The 26,162-nt window shown below is 54.1% G+C and overlaps 1 protein-coding gene across 1 annotated transcript in view; it reads left to right on the top strand.

The window, feature by feature from the left end:
* GRAMD4 (GRAM domain containing 4) overlaps nt 1-13,462 on the top strand; it is a 37,709-nt gene extending 24,247 nt beyond the window's left edge. Inside the window, exons 4-18 of the mRNA XM_006866829.1 lie at nt 1,321-1,385; nt 4,302-4,434; nt 4,709-4,734; nt 5,283-5,374; nt 6,066-6,157; nt 8,158-8,206; nt 8,657-8,728; nt 9,086-9,129; nt 9,205-9,314; nt 9,726-9,880; nt 10,740-10,884; nt 11,276-11,369; nt 11,997-12,081; nt 13,074-13,142; nt 13,358-13,462. Of these exons, the coding sequence (XP_006866891.1) occupies nt 1,321-1,385; nt 4,302-4,434; nt 4,709-4,734; nt 5,283-5,374; nt 6,066-6,157; nt 8,158-8,206; nt 8,657-8,728; nt 9,086-9,129; nt 9,205-9,314; nt 9,726-9,880; nt 10,740-10,884; nt 11,276-11,369; nt 11,997-12,081; nt 13,074-13,142; nt 13,358-13,462 (1,336 nt within the window). The remainder of the gene's footprint in view (nt 1-1,320; nt 1,386-4,301; nt 4,435-4,708; nt 4,735-5,282; nt 5,375-6,065; nt 6,158-8,157; nt 8,207-8,656; nt 8,729-9,085; nt 9,130-9,204; nt 9,315-9,725; nt 9,881-10,739; nt 10,885-11,275; nt 11,370-11,996; nt 12,082-13,073; nt 13,143-13,357) is intronic.
* The last annotated feature ends 12,700 nt before the right edge of the window (nt 13,463-26,162 follow it).

Raw genomic sequence — 26,162 nt, 5'->3', positions numbered from 1 at the left:
AGATCCTCAGGCCCTTTTTTCTGAGGTGCCTTTGGGTAGCTAGTTAACTGTTTGCACCACCTAGAGACTCCTCCAAGAAAACTTAGGTTTTATAAAAAGCAATTCAGGTGCATTTCACCTCAAGCTCGTTTGTTCGATCCCTGATGGATCTCTGGCCTTCCTGTGGTCAGCAGTCTCGCTACTGCTCCGAAGACACTCCATCCATCTCCCACGCTTTACTGGAGGTGGTGGCAAGAACATCCCCCCGGCTTCTTTTTGATTAGAGAGGGTCATCGTACCCGTCTGCTTCCTGTGTACAGAGCTTGCTGGGGTGAAGCCACATTAACCCGTGCTTGGCAGACATGAAGGATTCAGCATTCTTGCCTGGAACACTGCCTTCCACCCATTTCTGTCCCCGAAGGTGGTGCATTCATTTCTAAGCACCTGTTTGCATCTAGCAGGCAGCCTTGCTGGGAGGAATCACCTGGTGATGCCCATGCAATGTCATTACATACACACAGACAGTGGCAGCCACCAGCCCGTGGAGGCCCAGGCTGGAGCAGGGGCGGGCTGCCACGTCCTCACAGCAAACACTTGGGTGCAGTACTTTCATGCTCTGGGGAAAGCCTTCCGTCTTTCAGAGCCCCCAGACCTGCTCAAGGGGCCGCCCCCAGACAGCCTGCCCATGTGAGAACTGGGGTCTCATATGGCTCCAGCACCCCACCCCTATTCCACAGTCCTTGTTCTGCCTACAGAAACCATATGGATCCCAATGGTCCAATCACAGCTGACCCTAGGGCTGGCACTTGGCTAGCCAGCATCTCATTCCCCGCGTGTGGACTAGCCCTGAGTCGGAGCCAATTTGACAACCAATAACAACAACAATTAGTAATAGAATAGCGGCTTAGCTGAGCTTGAGGGTAAAGAAAGAAGAAACGAGGTGTATATTTATTTATGAGACTCTCTGCTCAGCTCGAGCCCTTGGGTGGTGCCCACGGCTTGGTGTCCAACCTCTAGCTGAACCCACCCAGAGGTACTTTGGAAGACTGGCCTGGCCGTCTAGCTTTGAAAGTTCATGGCCTTTGAAAACCCTGTGGAGCCCAGTTCTGCTCTGCACACGTGGGGTCAGAATGGATTCAACAGACGGTAGCCACAGTAATGCTGGTTCAGTTATCCGGACACACCATCTGTGCCTGCCCTGCCACCGTGGTAACCAGTGACTGAATATGAAGGGTCTCAGGACCCAGGGGACCCTGGTTCACTGGAGCACTGTTCTGGGCGCAGTTCCCACTGAACCTTTTGTACTAATGGGCGACTTGCCTCTTCTCCCTTCTCCCTAAGATCCGAGGAGCAGTTGGCCCAACAGCCTCCCAGAGGGCAGGTGCAGGCCAGCAACGGAGGAGCAGGTGAGTCCAGCAGGGTTCGGCGGGGCTGGGAGGGAGTCCCGGGCTCCCCGTGCATGGCTGCAAATCTTCTCCTGTGAGAACTGAGTCATTGTCTCTACTGCAAACTGATGACTCATCAGCACACGGAAGCCATTCACCCGACACGTGACCACATCCTCTCCTGGGAGTCCCCATGTTGGCTTGGCGGCCTGGTGGTTGTCAGAGGGGACTGTTTGGGCAGTGACCCTGGGTCAAGGGCAGGCTCCTTTCTTCTTTTCTCCCCATCCTGACCTCCTGTTCGTTCGCTCTCTTACTCTGCATCCTGTTAGCAGTCGCTGCATCAGATGGGGAGATGAGGGGACCCTGAGGAGGAGTCCTGCTCAGGGTGCCCGCCCCCACAGGCAGGCAGTTCCTGAGACCTCTCTGTGTGCCCTCTCAGAGCTCAAAGCTGAATGGGGGCGCTGAGCTCATCGTGAGAGCCCCAGCCCTGTGTACAGATGGGAAACTGAGGCCTGTGAGGGTTCACCTCTCCCAGGTCAGGCAAGACACCCACTGACTGAACCTGGCTCTGGAACTTTCTGGGGGCTGGGTACTGGACAGAGAGAAGCCAGGCTCAGGCAGAGGGTTGGTGGCATGTCCTGCAGGTAGACCTCACCTCTCGGGCCCCCAGCCCAGACTTAGACCTGGAGTTCTTTCCTTGAGAAGCTGGACAGTCAGCACGAGACCCCAGGGCAGCAAACCAGCTCACTGGGCTATGGGTCACTTCCTGCCCGTGATGGACGAGGGTGATGGACAGGTCCTGGCCCGTGTCGTCCTGTCCAGTGCACGTTCTGACAGCTATGGTAGTGGGGGACATGGTGTGTAGTGGGGGTAGGAGGGATGCCAAGTGTCCGCTTTCCACCCCCTACCCTGAGAAATGGCTGGCCCCCACCATGCCCTGGGAGGTTTGGGCCATAGGAAGGTGGGTACAGGGAAAAGCTTGCTAGGGTTTTTTAGTTCCCCAGGGCACTGTCGGCGAGCCTGCTGGTCCAGTAGAGGAAGAGGTGTGTGTGTGTGTGTGTGTGTGTGTGTGTGTGTGTGTGAATTGGGAGTGAGGTAGACCTGGTAACAGCCTCACATGCCTAGACCTGGGGGATGTGCCAAACTGCAGCCCCACCATGTGTTTTCTTAGTTTTTAAATGGTGAGGAAAATGCAAAAGAAGAAGGCTATTTTTGGTATGTGAACATTATATGAATTTCAAATGTCAGTGTCTGTAAATGTTTTATGGGCACCCAGCCATGCCCACTTGCTTACCCATTGTCTGTGGTTGCTTTGGGGCCATGTATAAAGGGCACAGTTGATTGAGTAGCTGCAACGAAGGCTAGGGACAGTGTTTCCTCTTGGGCCCTTTATAGACCAAGCTTGTCCACCCCATCTACTTCTTTCCACTTAGAAACTATTGCCACTCCGCACCCTCAAGGAAGACTTTCTGTAAACCAAGAGTCTTTGTAACACTCTAGACTGTTAAACTAAGTAACTTTGTAACCCTGTCAACCTTCCACTAAGAAACTTTATCACCCTCTCATCCTGATGTCTGGTAGCATAGTGGCTACGAATCGGGACTGCTAACCTCAAGGTCGGCAGTTCGAAACTACCAGCTGTTCCGCGGGAGAAAGATGAGGCTTTCTGCTCTCATAAAGATTTACAGCCTCGGAAACCCTGTGCAGGGTGTGTGTGAGTCAGAACCGGCTCCACGGCACAGAACCACCACCACCACCCTACCCTTCTCCAATGACTGGTCCCTCCTGACAATATGTCTGAAGTATGAGAGATGAAGTCTGGCCATCCTGGCCTCCAAGGAGCACTCTGGCTGCACTTTATCCAACACAGATCTGTTGGTTCTTTTGACAGTCCATAGCACTTTCAATATTCTCCTCCAACACCATAACTCAAATAGGGACATTGAATTGGAACCAACTTGAGGGCACCCAGTACCAACGAACAACAGAACCTTAACTTGGCGTCACCTCAATGCTTTATTTAGGGGACCAGAGGCAGACCCCTGGGGGCTGGGGGTCTTCATCCCCAGACTGCCTCTCTCCTTCACAGCTCTGGTTCCTTCTCCGGGACTGGGGCTCTGACTGCCCCTGAGCCTGGGATCCCTGATCCACACCCCTCACTCACCCTTGGCCTTGATTTCCCCTTTTCCCCAGAATCCGCGCTTTGTAACTCTGGTCAGACAGCGCCCCCTATGGGTGATTTCCCAACAGGGCTCAACTTGGCCAGGATCCTGGAGTCTGTGATCTGGGTTGTTGTCAGAAGTTTTCTGTTATTATAGTTATGTGTAAGTGCTTACTTATTTTTAGCATAGTTGCAGGTTTACAGACAGTACAGAGAAACCACACCCCAATACCCCTCTTCTCCCTGTGGCCTCATCGTTGCATGCTTGCCTGGAGGTTTCTGCACTCTTGGTGTTGCTCTGTGAGCCTGTGGGCTCACCCAGACCTGTTGGCTTCACTCTCCAGAACTTGTCCCCTGACAGGATACAGGTCCCAGTAGGTTCACCGGCCATTCCCAGAGGTGTACGGGACAGAGAGGAGATGCAATGGGTGGACCTCAGAGGGGCTGGGCAATGCTGGGGACAGCCCCATGAAGGGAGGGGCTCTGGTGTGCAAAGCCCAGACATTCAGGCAGGTTGTGCCCCTGTTCCTGTCTTAGTTGCTGGATTGAACCCCCACCACCACCACCACACAGCTTGAGGGGTCCAGTGTGGATGGTGAATGTTCCAGTTTTGTAGGGAAGCCACCTACCCACCCCTGGGTAGTAGGCACGCTGTGAGTGTCTCCTTCTGCTCAAGGAGCTCAGTGGGCTGACATGGGGTCGGAGCTACCTGGCTCTAGTCTGAGGAGAGGCAGACCCTGTTGGGACCCTCACCATGACTCCGACTGTCCCCACAGACCGCCGGGCCCAGGGGCTGTGTGCTCGTCTCCAGAAGTGGTTTTATGAGAGGTTTGGGGAGTACGTGGAGAACTTCCGTTTCCAGCCTGAGGAGAGCACTGTGGAGGCAGAAGAACCCCTCAGTGCCAGGAGGTAGGACCCCCCACAACTCTGCAGGGCGGGCAGCTGTGTGCCGGGGAGAGAGGCTCCCATGCTGGCATGGGCCAGTTCTTGTAGGACTCAGTCCTTATGGTGGATGGTGTAATGTCCCAACATTGGGTTTCATCGTGTGGTGGTCCTGTGCACAGGGTGGGGGTGGTGCACCCAGTACATCCTCCCTTGCCCCCCATGCCTGGGGTTGCAGCATGGGCACTAGGGTACACAGAGGTGGTAGTGACTAACCCCATGCCCCTCTTTCCTCCCCTAGGTTAACCGAGAACATGAGGAGACTGAGTAAGGCCATGCACTGTCTGCCTGTTTGTACTGCGCACGGTATCTTCTGTCTGTGTGTGTGTGGGGGGCGGGGGGCACTTGTCACCAGCCAACCTGATACACTTCCAAAAGAGACTCCTCCCATGCTTACCAAGTATGTCCCTGGCCCACCATGTGAAGGGGCTGTGAGCGGGCAGAGCTGGGTTCTCCCTCCTGAGTCTTGATTTCAGTGGTAGAGTCGCTGCTTTTTCCAGCTCACTTGTCAGATGTCTCCCAGGTCCTGGGGGTGCAAGAGGCACTCCCCCACGCATGTCTGGCCCCCGGGCGCCCTTTCTCCCCCTGGCCAGCTGTTAACCTCGGTGGGTGCTGCTGATTGTTGGCTACTGGGGGCTGTCCCCACACGACCACACTGGGGTAGCCACAGGAGCATGCGGTTGGCACAGGCGGACTGGGAGCATTGCTTGTCTGGCGCCATGTTGTGCATGTGGGTCCAGACTGACCTGGGGGAGGGGGGTAACACCGCAGCAGTGGCTGACAGGGTGACTGCAGCCACGACTGTTACTCCTCAGAGCGTGGGGCCAAGCCCGTCACCAACTTTGTGAAGAACCTCTCGGCCTTGTCTGACTGGTATTCCATCTACACATCCGCCATTGCCTTCATTGTGAGTGCTGTGCCCGGGGGGGGGGGGTGCTTTCCCAGGGGACCCTGTCTCTGTTTGGGGGAATGAAGCACACAGAGACTGGCCTGGGCCCACAGACTCCTCTCCCCTGGTTCTGCCCTCTTCATGGTGCCCACGCCCACCATGTGTTGGAACTTTGTGTGGGGACAGGCGGGACTTGGGGGAGGGGCCCATGGGCAGCCGCCTGGCTCACCTCACCAGGTCCTGGAAGCACCTGTGCTCTGGTGGATGGGAGCCATATGGGGTCAGCAGGAACCTCATGGGGGCAGGACACAGACCCCTGAGTCAGCTGGACCAGGACCCCCGAGTGTGCTGGGTGGGGACCCTAGTGTGAACTGGACCGTGACTCCCAAGTGGGCTGAGCCAGGACACCCGAGTGGACCCCGTGTACAGTGGCCGCCTCTGGCTGACCGGGTCCAGGCCCAGTAGCTGCTCCCACAGATGTCCAGCCTCCCGCCTGTCCTGCAATGTGCCCTCTCTCCCGTAGCCCTAACCAAGGATGTAGCTCTTGCTCCGATGCCCCCATCCTGCCTGAGTCACCTCAGAGCCCTGGGGACCAGGCCCTCTCAGCACGTCCCAGGGAGGGAGGGTAGACAGGAACGCTGCTGGTGAGGGAGAGGGAGGGGGCGTGACCGTGAGTGTCCAGGTGACTGGCCATGCCGCCTGTCCACAGGTGTACATGAACGCCGTGTGGCATGGCTGGGCCATCCCCATGTTCCTATTTCTGGCGATCCTGCGGTTATCTCTCAACTTCCTCATCGCCAGGTAAGGAAATGGGGGGGGGGGGGTGCTCACTGCGGCATCTCCCTGTGTCCCTGTAGACACGTGGCTTGAGGGGTGCTGAGCAGGCTCTTAAGCAGCACTGACATTGGGGTCGGAGGGGAGAGGGGGCTCACGCCCACCTGGTTTGGTGAAGCAGGCCCCTTTAAGGCCTCCACTGGTCCCACAGTCCAAGCGGAGATGCACTTAGCCTTTCAGCTTCCCTTGCTCGTATCTGCTCCCCAAACCAGGCTGTGATTGGACTGAGGCGCTCCCCACGCCCAGGCCCAGTGGGCGGGCCGATACAGTAGCCGAGGCTGTGTGCTGATTGGTCCCCGGAAGTTACCCGTGGTGGGAGGAGCAATAGGAGGCTGAGGCCCAGGATGAGCACATTGGCTGGTTGTGGAATCAGTGTTGTTCTGCCCTTCATTTGTGCTCCGATCCTGGAGTGGGCGTGGCAGGGCTCCACGGGAACCAGCCCGCCAGTCAGGGTCATGTTCCCCAGGCTGCGTGGGGCCGGCGGCCGTAGGGCAGGATGAACTTCTGCCCTGAAGCCTGAAGGGGGCACCCCCGCACTGCACCTTTTCACCTAGCCTTTCCAGATTTCACCTGTGTACACACTGGCTTTTCTGAGTCTTTCCGTAACTCGTTTACACTGATGCTAGGGGAGCCCTGGTGTGGCACTTGTAGGATAAGCACTAGACTGCTAGTTAGGTTTGAAACTGCAAGGTGGCTGTCCAAACCCAGCAGCCGCTCCTTGGAAATGCCACTGAGGGTGGCTATGAGTTGGAACGACTCTCTGGCACTTAATAACATACTACACTTGAACTCTTGCTGTGACACTGGAGGGTCAGCACTGGACTTCTGACCACAGACTCAGCAGTTCAGACCCACCAGCCGCTCCTCAGAGACCCTATACAAGGTCACTATACGTCAGAACCGATGTGATGATACTTAATATCAACAAGGGAGAAAAAAGACCCCAAATTCAGGCACATTCTATAACCCCCTCCAAAAAAAACTTTCATCGCTATGAAAGTTGATTCTAACTCGTAACAACCCAGTATCGAGTTACCAAGACTATTCCTCTTTCTGAGAGCAGACAGCCTCTTTTTTCTCTTGAGGAGTGGCTAGTGGGTTTGAACTATGAACCTTTTGGTTAGCAGCTCAATTCCCTACAACACCATGAGAACCTTTTATTAAGCCATGAATGGGACAAAGACAGTCATCCCGAATGCGGGAAACCAGGAGCAACACAGTGCAGAGGCCCAAGTGGAGTCCGCAGAGTCCTGCCCTGGGGCTAGTTATAGGGGATAGGGTGGGAGACATAGTGAAAAATCATAATCCCATCAGGATCCCAGGCAGTACTGCAGAAGCCGGGAAAGGGCTGATGAGGATACGTATGTACGCCGCAATTGCAGACATAAAAATGTCCAGGATTGGTCCTGGGGCTTGGACCACCAGGCTACATGGTGGTTAGGGTACAACTCATACCCATGTGGTGCTGGACCATGGCCACCAGGACCCTAACTTTAGATATCCTGCAGGTATCCCAGGTGAGTTCTCTGATTCTTAGTACCAGCTTGAGAGCAAAATTGCCCCCTCCAGGCTCCCCAGGGGTTCTGGGTGTTTCACTCACACACACCCTGAGGACAAAATGCCACCTTGTTGGTTAGTGTCAGAGAGAGTACAAATAGAGCTAGGAGCAGCCTTCCACAAACCAAGTTCTGTAGAATGTAAGCTCCCACACACCTCAGTGCTCCGGAAGGAGTCAGCAGGGCCCACAGCAGAGGGCTGCTAGCTTTCAGTGAATCCTGAATCTATATTGAAATGCCTCCCTCCCCCCACCCTGCCCAGGGCCTGGCAGAGGGGAGGGGGTGGGAGCTGGATGCTCCATTCCCAGGAGTGGGGAGGGGCCCTGGAGGCTCGCTCTGTGTCCCCCCTGGGGTACCCCTTGCTTCAGCTGGGAGCACAGGTTGGGCACGTTTTTGGCTCGTTTTTTGCAGGGGTTGGAGGATTCAGTGGAGCATTGTGCCTGACGTGTCTGAAGCCGTGGTGAGTCCAGCAGGGGGCGGGGTGTCCCCAGGGCAGCCACTGTGCAGAAAGGCTTGGCGGTTCCCAGAGGGCCCTGGGTGGGAGCATGTGGAGACCCCCTGGGATCCCTGCTCTGCTAGACATGGAGGCAGGGAAAGAGACCAGCTGCCAACCCAGAAGCTCTGGCAGGGTCTAGGCACCTCTATATAGGCCTCGGTTTCCCTACCTGTAAAGTGGGGCTACAGGGGCTGAGGTTGCCTCTACCCAGAAACTTTGTAAAGGATCTCTGAGTCAGGACCTCTGCTCTGCCCATGAGACCACCTCCCACCTTCTCGACTGCGAGTGGGGTGGTAGAGGCGGAGGGGGTCCACCACCTAAGCTGTGAGCCCATCCTAAGGGGCAGCCTTGCCTGTCTATGTGAGGCCATGTTTTGACGTTAACCTTCAGTGACAATTCTTTCTCCCTGTGAAGGAACCGCCCAAAGAGGATCTGACAGTGTCTGAGAAATTCCAGTTGGTGCTGGACGTGGCCCAGAAGGCCCAGGTAGAGCCCCCGGCCGGCCATGGGGTGCTCTGTGGTGGGCTCCTCTGGGCCCCGAGTGCCCCAAACTCCTGGCCAACAGCTGCCGTCGGCTGATTAACAGCCGAGTTCCTGTGTCTGTGTGTGGTAGGGGGTCCTTCACAGGTGGGGAAGCCCACTTCCAACATCCACCCCAGCTCTGGTTTCGGGGGGGCATACCCTGATTCAGACAGCATCCTGGGCTATCTTTGCTGGTTATCAGCACACCATCCAGACCCACCATCTCCTCCCTGCCCGTGAGGCTGAGCAGGCTTGGGGGGCCCTTAGTGGTCATGTTGGGGCCCTTGCACGTACTCTGCTCACGGTCTCTTCTCTGCCCAGAACCTCTTTGGCAAGATGGCCGACATCCTGGAGAAAATCAAGAAGTGAGTCAGAGCCCCGCCTGGGGGTGGTGAGGGGTGGTGGGGTCCCCGTCTGCTGAGCACCTCTCTCCCCTGCAGCCTGTTCATGTGGGTGCAGCCCGAGATCACGCAGAAGCTGTATGTCGCCCTGTGGGCCATCTTCCTCGCCTCCTGCTTCCTCCCCTACCGCCTGGTGGGGCTCGCCATGGGTAAGGAAGGCGCTGCCCCCCGCTTCCTGCTGAGCCTCGTGGCCTGTTGTTAGGCGGCTAAACCAGGGCAGATTGTGGTTCAGGGGGCGCCCCCGTGTGTGTCGGGGTCTTCAGAAGGAACCTCCAGACTTGCTGTCAGCAGCTGAGTGTGTTTGTTATTGTTGTTGTTAAGTGCTGTCCAGTTGTCCGACTCAGAAACCTTACGGGGCTCCCCTCCAGGTTTGAGAAAATAAATGCAGACCAGCCCCCCTACCCCCCCGCCCCAGGCTGCTTTCTCTTTTTGCTCCCTTCACCCTCCCCCCCAGCTAGGTGGCTCACCTCAGCCCCTTCTTGCCTTGTGGGGGCCTCTCTCCTCGAGGGGGGCTCACTGTGGTGAGAGGTCCAGGTGGAAGGGCTTGTCTCCCCCCTCAGGGCTCTATGCTGGGGTCAAGTTCTTCCTCATCGACTTCATCTTTAAACGCTGCCCGAGGCTCCGAGCCAAGTACGACACGCCCTACATCATCTGGAGGGGCCTCCCCACGGACCCCCAGCTCAAAGAGCGAGCCAGCGCCACCGTGTCCCGCCGGGTAAGCACCGAGCCCCCTGGGGGTGAGGTCCCTGGGAACTGGGAGGTCTGCAGCCCCTGGGAGCCACCTGGGAGCTGAGGCTTTCCCGAATCGGTGAGCCAGGTGAGACTTGCTGCTGTCCAGTGGGTTCTGAGCCGGAGCCCCGCTCCCTGTGTGGGGTTTCCGAGATGGTACATCTTTAGGGGAGCAGTCAGCCTCCTCTTTCTACCTTGAGGTGACTGGTGGGTTTGAGCCAGGCTGACTCCAAGCCCAGGTCCCTTCAGCCGCCCCCGAGGCTGGAGTCTCCTCTCACGTCGCAGGGTGGGCATGACGGCCCAGCTTGGCTTTAGGGTGGCCTTTCTCAGGAGACCACCGGGGGTGGGAAGGATTAGGGTTGACTTCCTGATGGAGGCTGCCTTTACTAAGGTGGTGTGCCCGAGCACAGCAGGAGAAAATACTGGAAGTGTGGGCCAAGGTAGCCATGATCCCGTGCTTGAAAAGTGTCACATGGACCCTTATTCTCTTGTTTTGTGACCCGCGCATGCCTAGTGTACCCTGGCCACATCTATTTGGGCCTCTGTGGTGTCCATTTGAATGTCTTGTGTTGGACACACTTTGAGCAGCAGCTGGCCTTGGTGGCATGTGCCGGAATGCAGACCCAGCTCAGCCCTGTGGTGGGGGTGGTCTAGAGGAGATTTTAGGGCAGTGAGGGTGCCCCCGGTGCATCAGGAAAGTGGCTGCCACTTGAGCCGGGCACTGGCAGGCTTGTCAGGGAGCCTCACCCAACCCGGCCAAGGCTGCAGTCCTCTGTCTACTCCCCGCTTGCCGTGTGGCCAGCTGCTCCTCCTCGGAGCCTGACCCAGTCCTCTGCTGCCCACAGGTCCAGACCACCTCCTCGCGAAGCTGTGTGACCAGTGCCCCAGCCGGCTTGGGCCGAGACGAAGATTCCAGCCGTTTCCACGGCACCAAGAAGGGCAACTTCCATGAGATCTTCAACTTGACGGAGAACGAGCGGCCACTGGCAGGTGTGTGTTTGCTGTGACCAGACACTGACCACAGTCAGAGACCCCCACCCACCACCACACACTGACCGCAGCCCAGGGACCCTTACTAGACACTGACCACTTCCTGAGGACCCCTGTTAGACACTGACCACAGCCCAGAGAACCCCATACACACTGATCACTGTCTATACAGTGGCCAGGCCCCAGCATGCACTCAAGGGGATCAGAGGCCCTGCCATGTTCTGGGCTCTGAGTCAGTGGTGTGATTGGGAGCTTGGGGGCTCTCAGTGAGGGGTCCTTTCTAACACACGACAGTGTCCGCCTCCCAGTGTGTGAGAGGGGGTGGTACTATGGGGGACTTTCAGTGAGGGGTCCTCTCTAATGCACAGTGATGTCCCCTCCGTCCCCCCAGTGTGTGAGAGCGGGTGGCGGTGCTGTCTGATCAACAGGGACCGAAAGATGCCCACGGACTACATCCGGAATGGCGTCCTGTACGTGACGGAGAAGTAAGTAGGCCAGACGGTCAGGCAAGGAGAGAGTGCTGGAGAGGCCCAAGGGGGCTTCAAGCAGCTGCCCAAACACCCAGGACCAGGTGGTAGGTGGGCTGTCTGATGGGGACTGGGTCGGGGAGCTCCTGCTGAGAACCTGCCCCTTCATGCTGCAAATCCCAGCTTCTGGGTGAGTTCCACCTCGAACCCAAACATGCTCTGTGCCAACATTTTCTGAACCTGAAGCTGGTCTGGTCTGGGGTGCCCATGAGGAGTGAGGCATCTGCTGCAGGATGGGGCTGCCCTTACTGTGTATTGGGGTGCAGCAGCTCTGGACAGCTGCCCTTTCTAAACACCCCAATGTGGGGTCAAGGAGAGGGGGTTGGGGGCTGTTCTCAGCCTTCTGGGGTCCTTGGCCTCTCCTCCGCTCTCACTGCAGCTGCCCAGGGGTTCGCCTAGTCTCTGTGTCCCTACCCCCCCGGGTTATGGCATCTCCTCCCGGAACCTGAATCTTGGCTCTGACTCATTTGTGAATCAGCAAAGCCACAGCTGAGTCCCTTGTGGGGTGGGCCGAGTAGAGGGGCTGGATGTGTATGGGAGCCCCTCCCCTGCCACCCCATGACACCTGTCTGCTCCCCTGGCCAGCTACCTGTGTTTCGAGAGTTCCAAATCTGGGTCCTCGAAGCGAAACAAGGTCATCAAGCTGATGGACATCACAGACATCCAGAAGGTGGGTGGACACCCCCACCGCAGCCGCCCATTCCCTCCTCCCATGAGGTCCAGACAGAGGCCCCTGGGGCCTGAGGGTGGGGGCTTAGCTGGACTGTTGGGGGTTCTGGAGACGCCGTGGCACTGCCCAAGCCTTTGCCAGGACCACCTCCCTGAGGGGTGTACCCAGACCCCTGTTCTCTATCTGAGCTTGTGAATCTGCTGGCTGCCCCCAACATAGCTGGGCCAGTGGGGAGCCAGGATGTACAGACCCAATGGCCCACAACGCAGCCAGGGTGGGACTGACAACCATTCCTTCATGAAGCCTCCCGGCGGGGTAGGGGGTGGCAGGCTGTGTTTCTAGTACACAAGGTGGGCTCTCACCCAGGTGGGCTCACGCTGAGGTGGGCTCTCACCCAGGTGGGCGGTGGTGCTGTCGTCCTTACCGAGATGCCCCGAATGTCGCACATCCGGCCCAGGCACACCTTGGCTTGTGTGTAGCCTGGCTTGGCGCTGGGGTTGGGTACAGGTGTCCTCTGACCCCCAGACAGAGCAGGGACTGGCTCTGTGAGGACCTTACTGCCTCCATGGTACACCTATGAGCTGGGGCGGGGGTGGCCTTCTGCCATCTGGGTGCCCTCTGTCCTCTTACACAGATGGTCAGTCTCACACAGGTAGGTGGACCCACCCAACTCCTCCCAAGCCCCAAGGGTTGTGGACCAGGTGCAGGTCCCTGCTGGAGTGGGCCCCAGCCATAGACTCGGCAGGTCTCCTTCCAGAGAGGAGGCGGGAGTGAGGCTGAAGACAGGGGGACCCAGCCTGCCCGTGGGGCTGGGCAGTAGGAACAGGTGTCCCTTGTTGACAATCCTGGGCGTGGACCCTGAGATGCTCTCCCCCACCCCCACCTGGGACTCCCTGCTGGGTGAGTGGTGGAGGGGTTGGCTGTCCAGGATGGGGGTGGGGCTTCAGCCTATCCCAGAACGGCCCCTGGTGACGTGTGCCCACCCCTTTCAGTACAAGGTCCTCTCTGTCCTGCCGGGATCGGGCATGGGGATCGCAGTGTCAACCCCTTCCACCCAGAAAGTAAGTGCCCGCCTCGAGAGTGGGCAGTGGTGGGGGTGGGGGGCGTTCGGGGAGGGTCTCGGGACTCCCCATGGCAGCAGGCTCTCGCAGAACCATCAGGATTTGAGTCTGGGAGACGTGCCCTTTTGGGACCAGGGAGAATGCTGGGAGTAGGGGTCTGGTGTTCTGCTCTGGGGTCCAAGTGGTGGCAGCTCACTAGGCCTCTGTCCCGCCAGCCGCTGGTGTTCGGGGCCATGGTGCATCGTGACGAGGCGTTCGACGCCATCTTCAGCCAGTACACCAAGATCACAGCGGCAGCCGCCGCGGGTGTGGACAGCTAGTATCTGATCCCTGATACCACGGAGTGGGGAGACACATCGGAGCCCTCGTGATCTTTGGCAATAACCCCCTGGACCTTGGTTGTCATGTGCTGCCTGTATCTAACGTCTCCCCTTGGGGTTGGGGTCTGCAGATCGGTGCTGCACCCCCCAGCACCAGGAGCACTCGGATGCACATTCGGGGTCCCTCAGAGACCCATGTGAAGGACAGTAGGAGGCCTGCCCCTGCCCGGATGGAGACAGTCCCAGCTGAGAGCTGCAGCGCCCCCAAGCCTTAGCTGAGGGAACGCTGTGGGGGGGGAGGGAGCACTGCGGAAAAGGGGCTGCCTGGTCTTGCCCCTCCCTCGGTTGATACACTGCTGAGTTTGTCCTCAGAGCGGGCATGTCTGGGACACGCAGTGCTGTCCACTGACTGGGTCACTGGGCTGGCCCTTTGGAGGCAGTGAGGCTGGGGGAGGGCTCTGTGCTGTGTGGTCCTCTGGTTCGGGCGGGGCTCACAGGCACAGTAGGGTCGGGGGGCAGTGAGTGGGCAGAAGCACATCCTATGACCGGTTCTGTGGGGGAGGAGGGAAAGGGGCTGGCTTAGCCTTCAGGGCACTCTGAGAAGTGACCTCAGCTCCAGGGTGGGTTCCAGTCAGTGTAAGGGAAGGGGGGGTGTTGAGCTGGCAGGGGGTTGTGGATGGGGGTAGACCACAGCCCCTGGTGTCCTGTTCCCAGCCAGTGCCCAGCCCCTGCCTGCCCTGGGCAAGGCGGTGATGGGGGGCGGCTTCCGACGGGCTTTATCCCGAGACTCACACTGGACTTGGGAATGCGGAGGAGGCGTCTGGAGCCATGGCCATCTGCCTCCAGTCCCAAGGGTCTTGAGAGCGTTGTTTTTTGAAGAAACAGAAGATTATATTTTTTACAGAGAGCAAGCTGTTTTTTCTTATTTTTGTATCATTTTTCAGATGTAATTTTTACCTTTGCTCCACCCTTCATTGGCTGGCTGGGGGAGGGATCTGGGAGTGGTGGGGGGGGTGGTCTATTGACCCCCACCCTTTACACAGGTGTGGAGGCCCTCACAGCTGGTTCCAGGTAGCGTTTGGGTCGGGAGGTGACACTGGCCAGCCAGTGAGGCACATGTCCCCCTGACATACTCCCCAAGGCCGGCGAGGACTGGGGGAGTTAGCTGGTGGCCGGTCAGCATTGTCCTGCACTGTGACCACGCGTAAAGGAAGGCGGGGTGTGCTCCAGCCCTGACTCTGAATGCTCGTGGACTGACTGATGGGGTCACACCTCGGGGGACCCCTGTGGAGCCTGGGGTGCAGCAGGGTGGTCCTGAACGGACCCAGGAATGGTGCCAGTCACATCTCCTTCTACAGGCCTGGCCGTGCAGGTGTGAGGGTCAAGGACTGCAGGGGCCGAGCCCCACCCCACCGAGCACCAAATAAGCAGCTGGAATTCGGCTCCTGGGCACAGGGCAAGGGTGTGGGGTGTCCACTGAAGGAGGACTTGGCCTTCTTACACAAAGTGGTGGTTTAGTCGGAGTCCCTTCTCAGGAGAAAGGACAATGAAAACTGACCACACCCTGGGAGGCCACAGCCCGGCACGTGGCAGTGGCTGGGGTGGACAGTGGGGCCCGTGAGGGCAGACCAGGCCTCTGGGCCCCTGGGCTTCTGCCAGAACCGCGTGAATCTGAGCAGACAGAGTTCATTTCTCTGACTAATCCTTGGCCGGGAATGAATGTTGACTTCTGTTGTCTGAAGCTCACGTCTCCTTTGAGTCTGTAAATAATTGTGAGCGGTGTAACTTTTGTTCAATGAAAGGATTGTACGGTATGAGGGACCGATGGAAATAACGCCCCTGTAACATTTTTTTAAGAAAACCTTGTTTGTTTAAAGAAAACAAAGTCTTGTATAAATTATAATTTTTATTTAAATAAACCTGAAATGCTTTGTGCTAAGGCATGTGGCTTAGGTGTGATGGGGAAGTGGGAGTGGGTGGGGTGCTCAGGGTTCCAGAAAAGAGCCCACAGGGGAGCTGGATGGCAGGGTCAGCACTGGAGGGTCTGATGCTGGGCCGTCACCTCACAGAGGCAAGCAGACTTGAGAAGATGAGGTACCTGGAGTTGGGGTATAGGTCCCGGCCCCACCCAGAGGTGGCCTTCTGCCTTCCCAAAGAGCCAGGTACCCCTTCATCATCCTCTCCCCCCACACGGGCTGTGACCTCAAGTGCACTGCCCTCTCCACTCAAGGTCTGATGTCCAGGGGCTGGGAAGCTGAAGGATAGAGCAGGGCAGAAACACCACCCCCCCTGGAATTGCCCCAAGCCACACAGTTTGGTGCCCAGGGCTCCGAGTCCTGGTTCTTCAGAGCAGAGTGGAGGCGGGACAGAAACCAAGTCTCACGGGTCAGCTCCACGGTCACTAGCCTGGCCTCATGAAGACGTCTCTGCAACTCTGTCCTGCCGTCCCTTCCCCCACCCACGTCCATCCCTCCATCTGCCCCTCTTTGTATCCATCTATATCCCTATTCATCCACATCCATCCTTTTCCATCCCTCCATCCACCCATGTAAACATCCATCCTTCCCCCTCCGTCCATCTGTCTGTCCATCTGTCCACCATCCCTCATAGCTCTCTGCCGCCATCCTCTCATCTCTCCACCCACAGTGCAGCTGGCCTCTGCAGGGACCAGACCCCGTGCTGGGAGACAGAGTGAAGAGACCACCTCAACACCCATGGCCTCCTATAGAGCTCAGCCCCATGCCCCTCCTATAAGTTTCCCATCTCTGAACAAGATGAATTTCTCAGTATCCCACCTTCTTTCAGCTACCACCCAATCCTCTCCTCTTTGGGGCACAACCCATGTCTCTTCACGCCCCCTTCAGGGTTTGCCTCTGAGAGCCCTCCCACTGCTACCAGACCCCAAGGAACTACCCATCAGCCAGTCCACTGCTGGGCCACACAACCGCAGTGACCATGCACCGTCGCCTCGGAACACTACATGCTGGGAGGAGTGTGGAGGCGGAGAATGGGGTTCACTTGGGTGCAGAGCCTGGAAGAGGTGCTGTTTGAGCAAAGCCGTGAAGGAGGTGGCATTGGACACCAAGTGGTCTCTGGACAGCCGGTGTTCACACCCAGTGGGACTGTGGGTGCCGCCCTGCCCAGCACCCTCGCCCTGAGCAGCCAGGTCTCTGCCCCTCTGTGTACCTGCACGTATGTGGGGGAGTGTCAAACATGGGACAAGTGGAAGGCAGGATAATGCAACTCCTCCACAAACTTTTGGAAGCCCACTTGTAGGACCATCATCACTGTGGGGTTTTAATATATCCTGGTAACTCTATTTCAATCAAATCTGTTTCCTCGGCAATCCAGTAGATCTTAATGTATGCATTGAAACTGTTATTCTGAGAGGGGTCTGGAGTCTTCACCTGGCTGCCAGAGGGGGATCTGGAGACCAGCAGGAGGTCAAGAACCTCAGGTGAGGGGTCCCTGTCTCGCCAACAGCAGATCAGAAGGGGCTTAACGAGGGAGGGTGGGCTGGGAGACAGGGAAGACAGGCACACAGAGCAAGATGGAGTTGTTGATGGTTTGGTTTGGGGTCAGGTGCTCGCTTCATAGGTGTTTGTTTTACTCTAACATTTTAAAAACTAGTCTTTTCAGTTGTGAAAATTGGTTAATGACTAAAGAATACTGGAGACGAACTGATGCATTTAGAGGTATGGTGTTGGAGAGGACTAGTGAATCTGCCTCAGACTGCCAGAAGAGCAGGCGCGTCTGTCTTGGAGCAGGTACAATCAGAATGCTCCTTTGAGCGACGTTGGCAAGACTCCACGTTACCAGGAGGGACCAGTCCCTGGAGAAGGACATTGTGCTTCACAGACCTAAATGAGATGGACTGACAGCGGCAACACCAATGGGATGACACATGGTGATTGTGAGGAGGGTTCAGGACCGGACAGGGTCTCCTGTTTGTACATAGGGCTGCTGTGGGTTGGATCTGATCAGACAGCAATGATATATAATGTAAACCACATATAGTGTTGTTGTTAGGTGTTGTCCAGTCGATTCTGACCCATAGTGACCCTGTATAGGGTTTCCAAAGAGCAGCTGGTGAGCTTGAACCACCGAACTTGCAGTTCAAATGACTTTGCAGTCTGACGCATTAGCCCACAAGTGTACCGGTATGTGTTATAACAGTGTATAATGTAACAGTGTATAGTGTAGCGGTATGTAACATAACTGTATAATGTAACAGTATATAGTGTGTTGTTGTTGTTAAGTACCATGGAGTCAGTCCTGACTCATAGCGACCCTGTACAGGGTTTCCGAGGCTGCAGATCTTTGCGAGAGCAGAAAGCCTCATCTTTCTCCCGTGGAACAGCTAGTAGTTTCGAACTGCTGACCTTGAGGTTAGCAGTCGATTCATACCCACTATGCTACCAGATATAACAGTATATAGTGTAAGGCTGTGTAATATAACAGTTGTATAATGTAACAGTAAACAGTGTAATGGTATGTAATGGAACAGTACATAAAGTAACAGTATGTAATGTAAAAGTACATACTGGAACAGGGATGGGCAACATGGACATTGGCTACCCAAATTGGGGGGTGGGGGGTAGGCTTCAAAGGCAAGAAGTGACTGGCTTACAACGCTTTCAAGAAGGAACCTAGATCCAGAGGGTGTGGAAGAAGGTAGAATCTCCACTGAGTAGTATCCAATCTGTCTAGGTGGGACTGATGAAAGGAAATGCGGATAGGTCTCTCGTGATACAGTAGTGAATAATTGTTACCAGGACTGATTGTGAGGGCTGTAAATGTAAATGTAGACATTTTGTAGCAAAAGGAGGGGAGTGATTAACTTTTCAGTCTAGGAGCGGAGGTCCCTGGGACCATCAAGGGAGAAGAGCGGAGAGCGGGACCCTACCCAGAGAAGCAGTGATGCCTGAGATGGAGGCAGAGATGATGACGTGGAGAGATGGAGCAGCTGGGGACTCTAGATCCAGAGAGAGAGAGGGGCTGTGTGCTGATGACCCGGAGGCAGGCTTGCAGGGTATACCCTTTGGTTGGTTGATGATGCATGGAGGGGATTGTAACCATGGCAATGAAACGATATATGATAGGATGAATGTAAAACTAATGTTCTCCTATGTAAACTATCACATAATTCATAATAAAACTTTTTTTTTTAAATTTTTTTTTTAAGTACATACTGGTGTCTTGATGTGGTGCTGTAAGATAAGCACTGGACCACAAGGTCAGTTTGAACTGCAAGGTCAGCAGTTCAAACTCACCAGCCATTCCTCAGAAACCCTATACAGGGTCACTATGAGTCAGAAAGGATTCAACAACACTTAACAACAGAATACAATGGAATAGCAACAGAATATAATGAATGAGTCAGAAAGCATCAAAAGAAGATGGAAGGAACACACAGAGTCACTGTACCAAAAAGAAATGGTCAGTGTCCAACCACTTCCAGAGGTAGCAGATGATCAAGAGTCAATGATCCTGAAGGAAGAAGCCCAAGGTGTACTGAAGGCATTGACAAAGAACAGCTTCAGGAACTGATGGAATACAAATTGAAATCTTTCAACAAACTGATAAAACACTCACTCATCTATCCCAAGAAATTGTGAAGACCTGGCCAACTGATTGGAAGAAATCCATATTTGAGCCCATTCCAAAGAGAAATTAATTTCACAATCAAGTAACATTTTGCTAAAGGTAATTCAAAAATGGCTGCATCAGTACATCCACAGGGAACTGTCATCTGTTAAAGCCGGATTCAGAAGAGGCCGTGGAATGAGGGATATCATTGCTGATGTCAGATGGATCTTGGCTGAGAGCAGAGGATATCAGGAAGATATTTACCTGTGTGTCTTGTTGACTATGCAAAAGCTTTTGACTGTGTGGATCATGACAAGCTCTGGACAACATTGTGGAGAATGAGTATTCCAGAACACTTCATTGTGCTCATGAGGAAACAGAGACAGTAAAGATCGCAGCCTTAGAAAGCCCCAGGACAGTTCTAATCTGCCCTATAGTAGGGCCGCTAGGCACCAGATTCGGTTTGCTAGCTGTGAGTGGAAGAAGGCCATACACACCACTGTTACAATGAAGTTTGAAACCAGCCCAAAAAAAAGTTTGGAAATTAAGAAACACACAGCTAAATCACCACATCAGGAAAGAAAGCACACATACAGACCAGAGAATGGGTAATGTGTGGAATAGAACAGTTACAAGAATGCTAGGCAATGCTACAAACTCCAAACATCATACATTTAATACTAGAAACCTAACACTACAAAACAAAAGCAATAAAATCCAGAGCTCACTTTTGTGATAAAGTTGGCAAAGTTCTGACAAGATTGGTACAAAGGAAGGAGGGAGGAAAACAAAAAATGAAGTTTAAAAGGTGGCATAATTAAAACTAAGTGTTAAAAAGAGCCTGTAAAAAATAATTTTAGGCCAACAGTATATTTCAGAGTACCAGTGAATAATGGAACACATTCTAATGATTCAACGAAATAGACATGAACAGGTCTGTCATCATTAGAGAATCAGGAATCCAACAAACAAAAAAAACATCTAAGAAAACATCAGGTCCGAAGACTGGACTGATAAATTCTACCCAACAATTCTAACATGACACACAGGATACCAGACTCCTGGTACGGCGCTGTAAGATAAGCATTGGACAGCAAACTGAAAGGTCAGTGGTTCAAACCTACCAGCTGCTACTCAGAAACCCTATACAGGGTCACTATGAGTATACAGGGTCACTGTGAGTCAGCACCAACTCGACGGCACTTCACAGCAACATAAACATTGTAGAGTCTTAAAAGAACAGCTCCGTTTTTGTGGGGATAATAACTGATCCCAAAACTTGCCAAGAACAGTATGAGAAGGGAAACTAGAGAGGCCAAGGGATTCGACATGTAAAGATCCCAAAGAAAACGTTCTCAAACCAAACCCAGCGTTACACAAAATGGGGTGGGTAAGCGCATCTGAAGAGAGTTGGGTTTAATCCAGAAGTACGAGGTTTGTTTACCAATTACAGAATCAGTATCATTTGCGTGAACAGCATGATTCATTGTTAACATGACACATTTGATAGGAATTAGCATCCACACATACATTTTTTTAAATTAGCAAAGCATCCTGTGTGTGGGTCCCATTGGGGGCCAGAGGCCACACAGCCAGTTGAGACTGAGTGGGGAGCATTTTCTATAAAGGATTGTGGACCCTACCAGGGCTGGGAGTAGGGAGGAGACTGCTGAGGGCTCGCGGCCGTCAGCACCTCTCAGGTCTGTGCACGATGGGATGAAATGCTACCTGGATTGCCCCAGTCCCGTGATCGGCTGAGGACTGGACTGTTGAGATCTGGAGAGTTTTCAGTGGTCTGTTTTTCTGAAGTAGATCTCCAGGCCCTTCTTCCTGGGCCATTTTAGCCTGGGAAGCACTGCTGTAACGTGTTTGGAATCACAACCTGTGAGCTTCCACTGGCAGAGGGGTGATGCCTTGGCCGGGAATCGAACCTGAGTCTCACACATGGAAGGGACGGATTCTCCTACAGAGCCACCACTGCCCCTGATTTATTGAGAGCTGTTGAGTGGATTCTGATGCCTAGTGGTCAACCTCGTGTGACAGAGTAGAACTGCCCCACAGGGTTCTCAAGGCTGCCGCTGCCTTCACAAGAGCAGAGCCCGAGAAACCGCTGGGTGGGTTCGAACCGCCAAACTTTCCTTTAGCAGCAAAGTGCCACCAGGGCTCCAAGCCGCCTACTAAGGAGTAAGATAATGCCACCAGACAAGAATCACAGATGGAGACAGGGCAGGCACCTTGGAAGGATCTAGAAGACCCTGCCGCAGAGGACGGGACATGCTGGAATCTTGTGTGGTCCTGGTGCTGAGCCAGGGTCCCTACAGTACCTTCTACTGCCCACATCTAGCATTGCGCCCGCCGAACCAACTCCAGGGTCCCAGAGGAATGGGTGGGTGGGAAAGAGGTACAATTAGGCTGCTAACCACAAAGATAGCAGTACAAGCCACTCCAGCCACTCCCCAGGAGAAACATGAGGCTTCCTGTTCCTGAAAAGATTTACAGCTTTGGAAACCTATACGGGGGGGCCACTGTGTACATGACCACCAGTCCACCGGGCCACCACCACCCCAGCTCTGCATGCCCACGTGGAGGCACCCAAAAATCATCCGTGAAAAGGCAAGTGACAGAAAATGTCACACACAACCATCTTGCTTACAGCAAAATCACATTGATAAGAGACCGTGAGAAGTGGTAGGGGCGTGAGGGGCAGCGGACAGCTTGGGCACAGTTCAGTTTCTTGGTGTGGCCAGGGGCTGCACTGTGTCTCGCTTTCAAATATTCTTGAAGCAACATGCGTCTGTACTGTTGGATGCAAAACCAATTTTCTCTGTCAACTTTCACTCAAAGCACAATAAAACTCGGATTGTTTAGCTCTGCTAATGAAGACACTGCGTTCAACAGTGTGCTCCGTTAGGATCCATCCAGCTGGGGTCAAACTGGTAAGAGCTAGCTAGGAACCTACAGGGGCAGTGAGTCACTGTAAATGGGGAGAGATGGCTCAGAACAGGAAGGGTTGAGAAGAGCTGCACAAATGGACAAATGTCCTCCTGTCACCAAACTGTCCTTGGGGAATCAGCAGGACGGGCATGTGTCCTGCTGTGCATATTCTCAACAGCAAAATACATTTTCAAAAACAGGGAAAGCCAAGTATAAATGCTATGTTTCCAGAGGGAAGACTCTTCTTGAAAATGAGGAATTTGGGAAAGGAAGAAGCCACGTTCTGCCCAAAGTCACTTTATTTTTGTCTCATCAGACACTTCAGAGCCAATGTCCCACTTTCTAATCTTGGAACCGCCAAGATGAGAAAGAGAACTGAGCGACCCTTCCCAGTTGACACTTCCCGCTCATACAAGACTGGTTTAAGGAAGACATCAAACCCAAGCTACAATGTCCCTACAAGTTTCACAGCTGTCTAGTGTCTGTTTGCGTTTCACCGATGAGTAAGGGAGTCATTTAAAACAGACTAAATCTTCTCGGTGACCACCACCTACTCTCTTTCTTAAAACCCCTAAGGGCTGGTGTGGGTGGTCCAGCTGAGCGGCCAGGTCATTCTGAGGGGGTCATCTGGGGGCTCGTACAGTCAGTCCCACCACGAGCCCAGAGGAGCTTCCAGACATGCCCTTATGAATGTCAGCGTGCAGTAGGCAAAACGACCATGGTGGTGGTTATGTGCCGTGGAGTCGGTTCCGACTCAGTGACCCTGTACAGCGTTTCCGAGGCTATAAATCTTTACGGAAGCAGAAAGCCTCATCTTTCTCCCGCGGAACAGCTGGTAGTTTCGACCTGCTGACCTTAAGGTTTGCAGACCGATTCGTAACCACTACCCTACCAAAGGTCCTTAGCTATCCCAAAACTGATTCCATAGCATGTCCAGGGCATCTTGTTGAGTATAAAATGCTTACTCTTCACCTGAGCCATTTCTTTAAAATTAGTAGTGGGTTTTAGGGTGGACCATGCCTGGTGTGGTGCAGTGGGCTAATGTGCTGGACTGCAAAGTTGCTTTGAACCACAAGGTCGGCAGTTCAAGCGCACCAGCTGCTCCTTGGAAACCTTATGCAGGGTCACTATGGGTGGGAACTGACTTGATGGCACATAACAACAACATGCCTTGGAAGGAATGTGCCAAGGATAATAAAGACTGAGATACAGTTTCAGGGGGACCCTGTGAGGTAACACAATTTCAAGGAGCAGCACGGAAGGTTTCCAGGGCTCCTTCCCCAGAGACCCCTGTCCCTGGGTCCAGGATGTCACTCTGGTCCTGTGGGACCACTGTGCATGCGTGTCCTCCAGGGACACAGGTGTCCACTGCCTGCCCCCTGGGAGCTGCCCTTTATCCTGATGGGTCCTTTATCCTTCACGATGTCCACTGCTGAGCGACACTGCCCAGCATTAAAGTGACCAGCTGCATCATCTGTCCACTCTGCCAGTGTCATGGGACAGCCCCCAAGACAGCTCTCTCCCCACCTCAAACCAGAGCCTCTGTGGATATAGACAGAAATCACACAGGACGGAGCCACGGCCAAACAGTGGCACTGGGTTTCAAGGAGGAATGCCTTCAGGGGGTCTCCTCTAGCCCTCCTGCAGCCCTGTGCTCCGAGGCCAGGGGTCAGAGACAAAACAGACAAAGAAGACAACATGGACAATGTTCGGGCTGGACAGGGCAAGACGTTCAATAAACACACAGGAATAAGTATGAAGTCTGGATTGCGTGCGGGGTCTGCGGAGGCGGCACCACAGACCCCACGTGGCTGGAATGGCAGTCATAATCCCGGCCTGTGTTTGTTCCTCCAGTCCACAAAGAATTCACAGGGGGCTTTTTTTTTTAAACCTCTTCTATGCCAACCTCTTCCCACCTTCCTCCTGAAGCCTAGCTGTATTGAATCCTACTTTGTGTTGGTCTAAATCATCAGTATCTTTTTTTTTTTTTTTAATTTTTATTGTGAATTATGTATTAGTTTACATGGGAGAACATTATCCGTTATCCTTACATTCATCCTATCGTATTTCATTTCATTGCAATGATTACAATTCCCTGCATGCATCATCAAACATCCAGAGGGTGTACCCCACACACCTGCCTCCTGGCTGCCAGCCCACAGCCCCTCTCCCTCCCTGAGTCCACAGTCCCCAGCCGCTCCTTCTCTCCACATCATCATCTCTGTCTGCCTCCATCTCTGGTGTCACTTTCTCCCCGGACAGGGTCCCGCACTTCGCTTTTCTCCCTCCTTTGATGGTTCCGGGGATCTCCACTCCTGGACTGCAAAATCAGCTATTCCCAAAACATTTACATTTACCTTTCTAACACTCACTGTCAGACTTGATAGCAATCATTTCCTATTGAACCACAGGAGTCTGATCCCCAACACCTTTTATCAGCCCCATCCAGATAGGTTGGAAACAACTCAGTGGAGAGTCTATCTTTCCCGTACCCTCTGGAACTAGGTTCCCTATTGAAAGCCTATAAGCCAGTCACTTCTTGCCTTTGTAGTCCCCTCCCCCCATTTCGGGTAGCCAGTGTCTAAGTTCCCCCATCCCTGTCGACCCTCTGTACCAAGGGAATGGGAATGATCCTCACTGCAGAGATTTGTCCGCTCCTTTTCATACTGCATCCACAAGCATAGGTCAAGTTCATCCACGTGTAGTGGGTTATGATTTTTTTTTTTTTTCCTCTTCTTTCTTCCTCTAGTCCTGTTCTGATCTTCCAGCTGTTGATGCCAGGTCAAATGGGTACTATCTGTAAGTGTGGGTGTTCTTGTGCATCCCCCCTCACTTCTTATCAGCTGGATGCTTCACACTCCGTTCTAGTCCTCTGGGGCCATGTCCCTGCCCCGGGCCCAGGAGTCCTCAGGTCTCATCATACTGCTGGTTAACCAGGTCTCAATCCAGGTTAACAGGAGTCTATTGAATGTGGTCGGACTTAGTTCACAACTTCATGTCAGCAGCAGGACCATATGCCTGCTCGTGTAGTCGATTTGAGTTTCAGTCTTGGAAGGGGGTTTGCCCTGAGGGGACCTGATTACTTGCCTTGATGGCTCCCTGGGGAACAACTTGCTTGTTCTTGTAGTTGTCAATTGGACTGCTGTTACTGTTTTTGATTTTTCCTGCTGGTCTTTCAAGAAATACCCTCTGTTCTTCTAGCTGCTCCAGGCTGGTCTGCTTGTCCTTTCAAGTGGAAACTTCCCACCTCTGAAGATTCTGGATGGGGATCAGAATTCCACCTGTGGTCTTATGCAATGCAGAGGCTCCACAGGAAGCCTCCTTCACTGGGCAGGTTCTAGCCCCAGTTGAGGTATTCCAAACAGTTATAGGCTGAAGACTGACTTACAAGCTTTCTATGGTGACGTTTCTGGCTATTCCTCTCTCTCTCCTTCAAGTGTCTATTTTTAAAGCATCAGTCTCTTAAGTATATGTCAGTCAGAACCTTGCCAGTGCTTGACAAACGGCCCCCGTGGCCGAGACCCCCTGCTTCTGGCACCTGTGTGCAGAGCAAACCCCTGGGCCTGCTGCTGCCAGCTGAGTTGTTTCAGAGACAAGACTAGGATTGGAAGCAAGAGTTGAAGTTTGAAAGAATTATAACTCCTAACGAGTGCCTCACTGCTAGAATGGTCTAAGTCTTGTGTGGCTGCATCATGGTTGCGGAGTACAGAAAGGGGCCAGGGGTCAAGCTGCGATCATAACTTAGGGGGAAGACGGAAGGTAGGCGGAGAACCGACTGCCTCCCAAACTGGACCACAAACCACTACAGGCCACATCTCGCGCCTTTTCACAGTGGCCCCTGCCGGATGGGGTGGCCTCAGTAGAAACTGCTTCGGTAATCATGCTCCTAAAATCATGGCGGGAGGGCCGCTATGTTGAGCTAGCTGTTGTTTAGGCCTATGAAACACCACCGCTGGTTGCTGGGAAGACAATGTGAAGCCCGAGGAAGCTCGAGGAACTCAAGATGCCAAGTACGCATGGGATGTTGAGAGCGAGGGCCTCAAATCAGGATGGAACTATCAAAAATAAACACCTAAGGGTCAGTGCCTGGAGCGCCACATTGGTCTATCCATGCTTCCTTCAGTAACCCCCACGCTGGCCCTGGTGCAGCAGGAGGGTGGACAGTGTGCTGGGCACC

This window comes from Chrysochloris asiatica, unplaced genomic scaffold (assembly GCF_000296735.1).
Source record: "Chrysochloris asiatica unplaced genomic scaffold, ChrAsi1.0 scaffold00097, whole genome shotgun sequence".
NCBI classification, from domain to species: domain Eukaryota; kingdom Metazoa; phylum Chordata; class Mammalia; order Afrosoricida; family Chrysochloridae; genus Chrysochloris; species Chrysochloris asiatica.
Note: the sequence above shows the minus strand (reverse complement) of the source record. Positions and strands in the feature narration are given on the sequence as shown.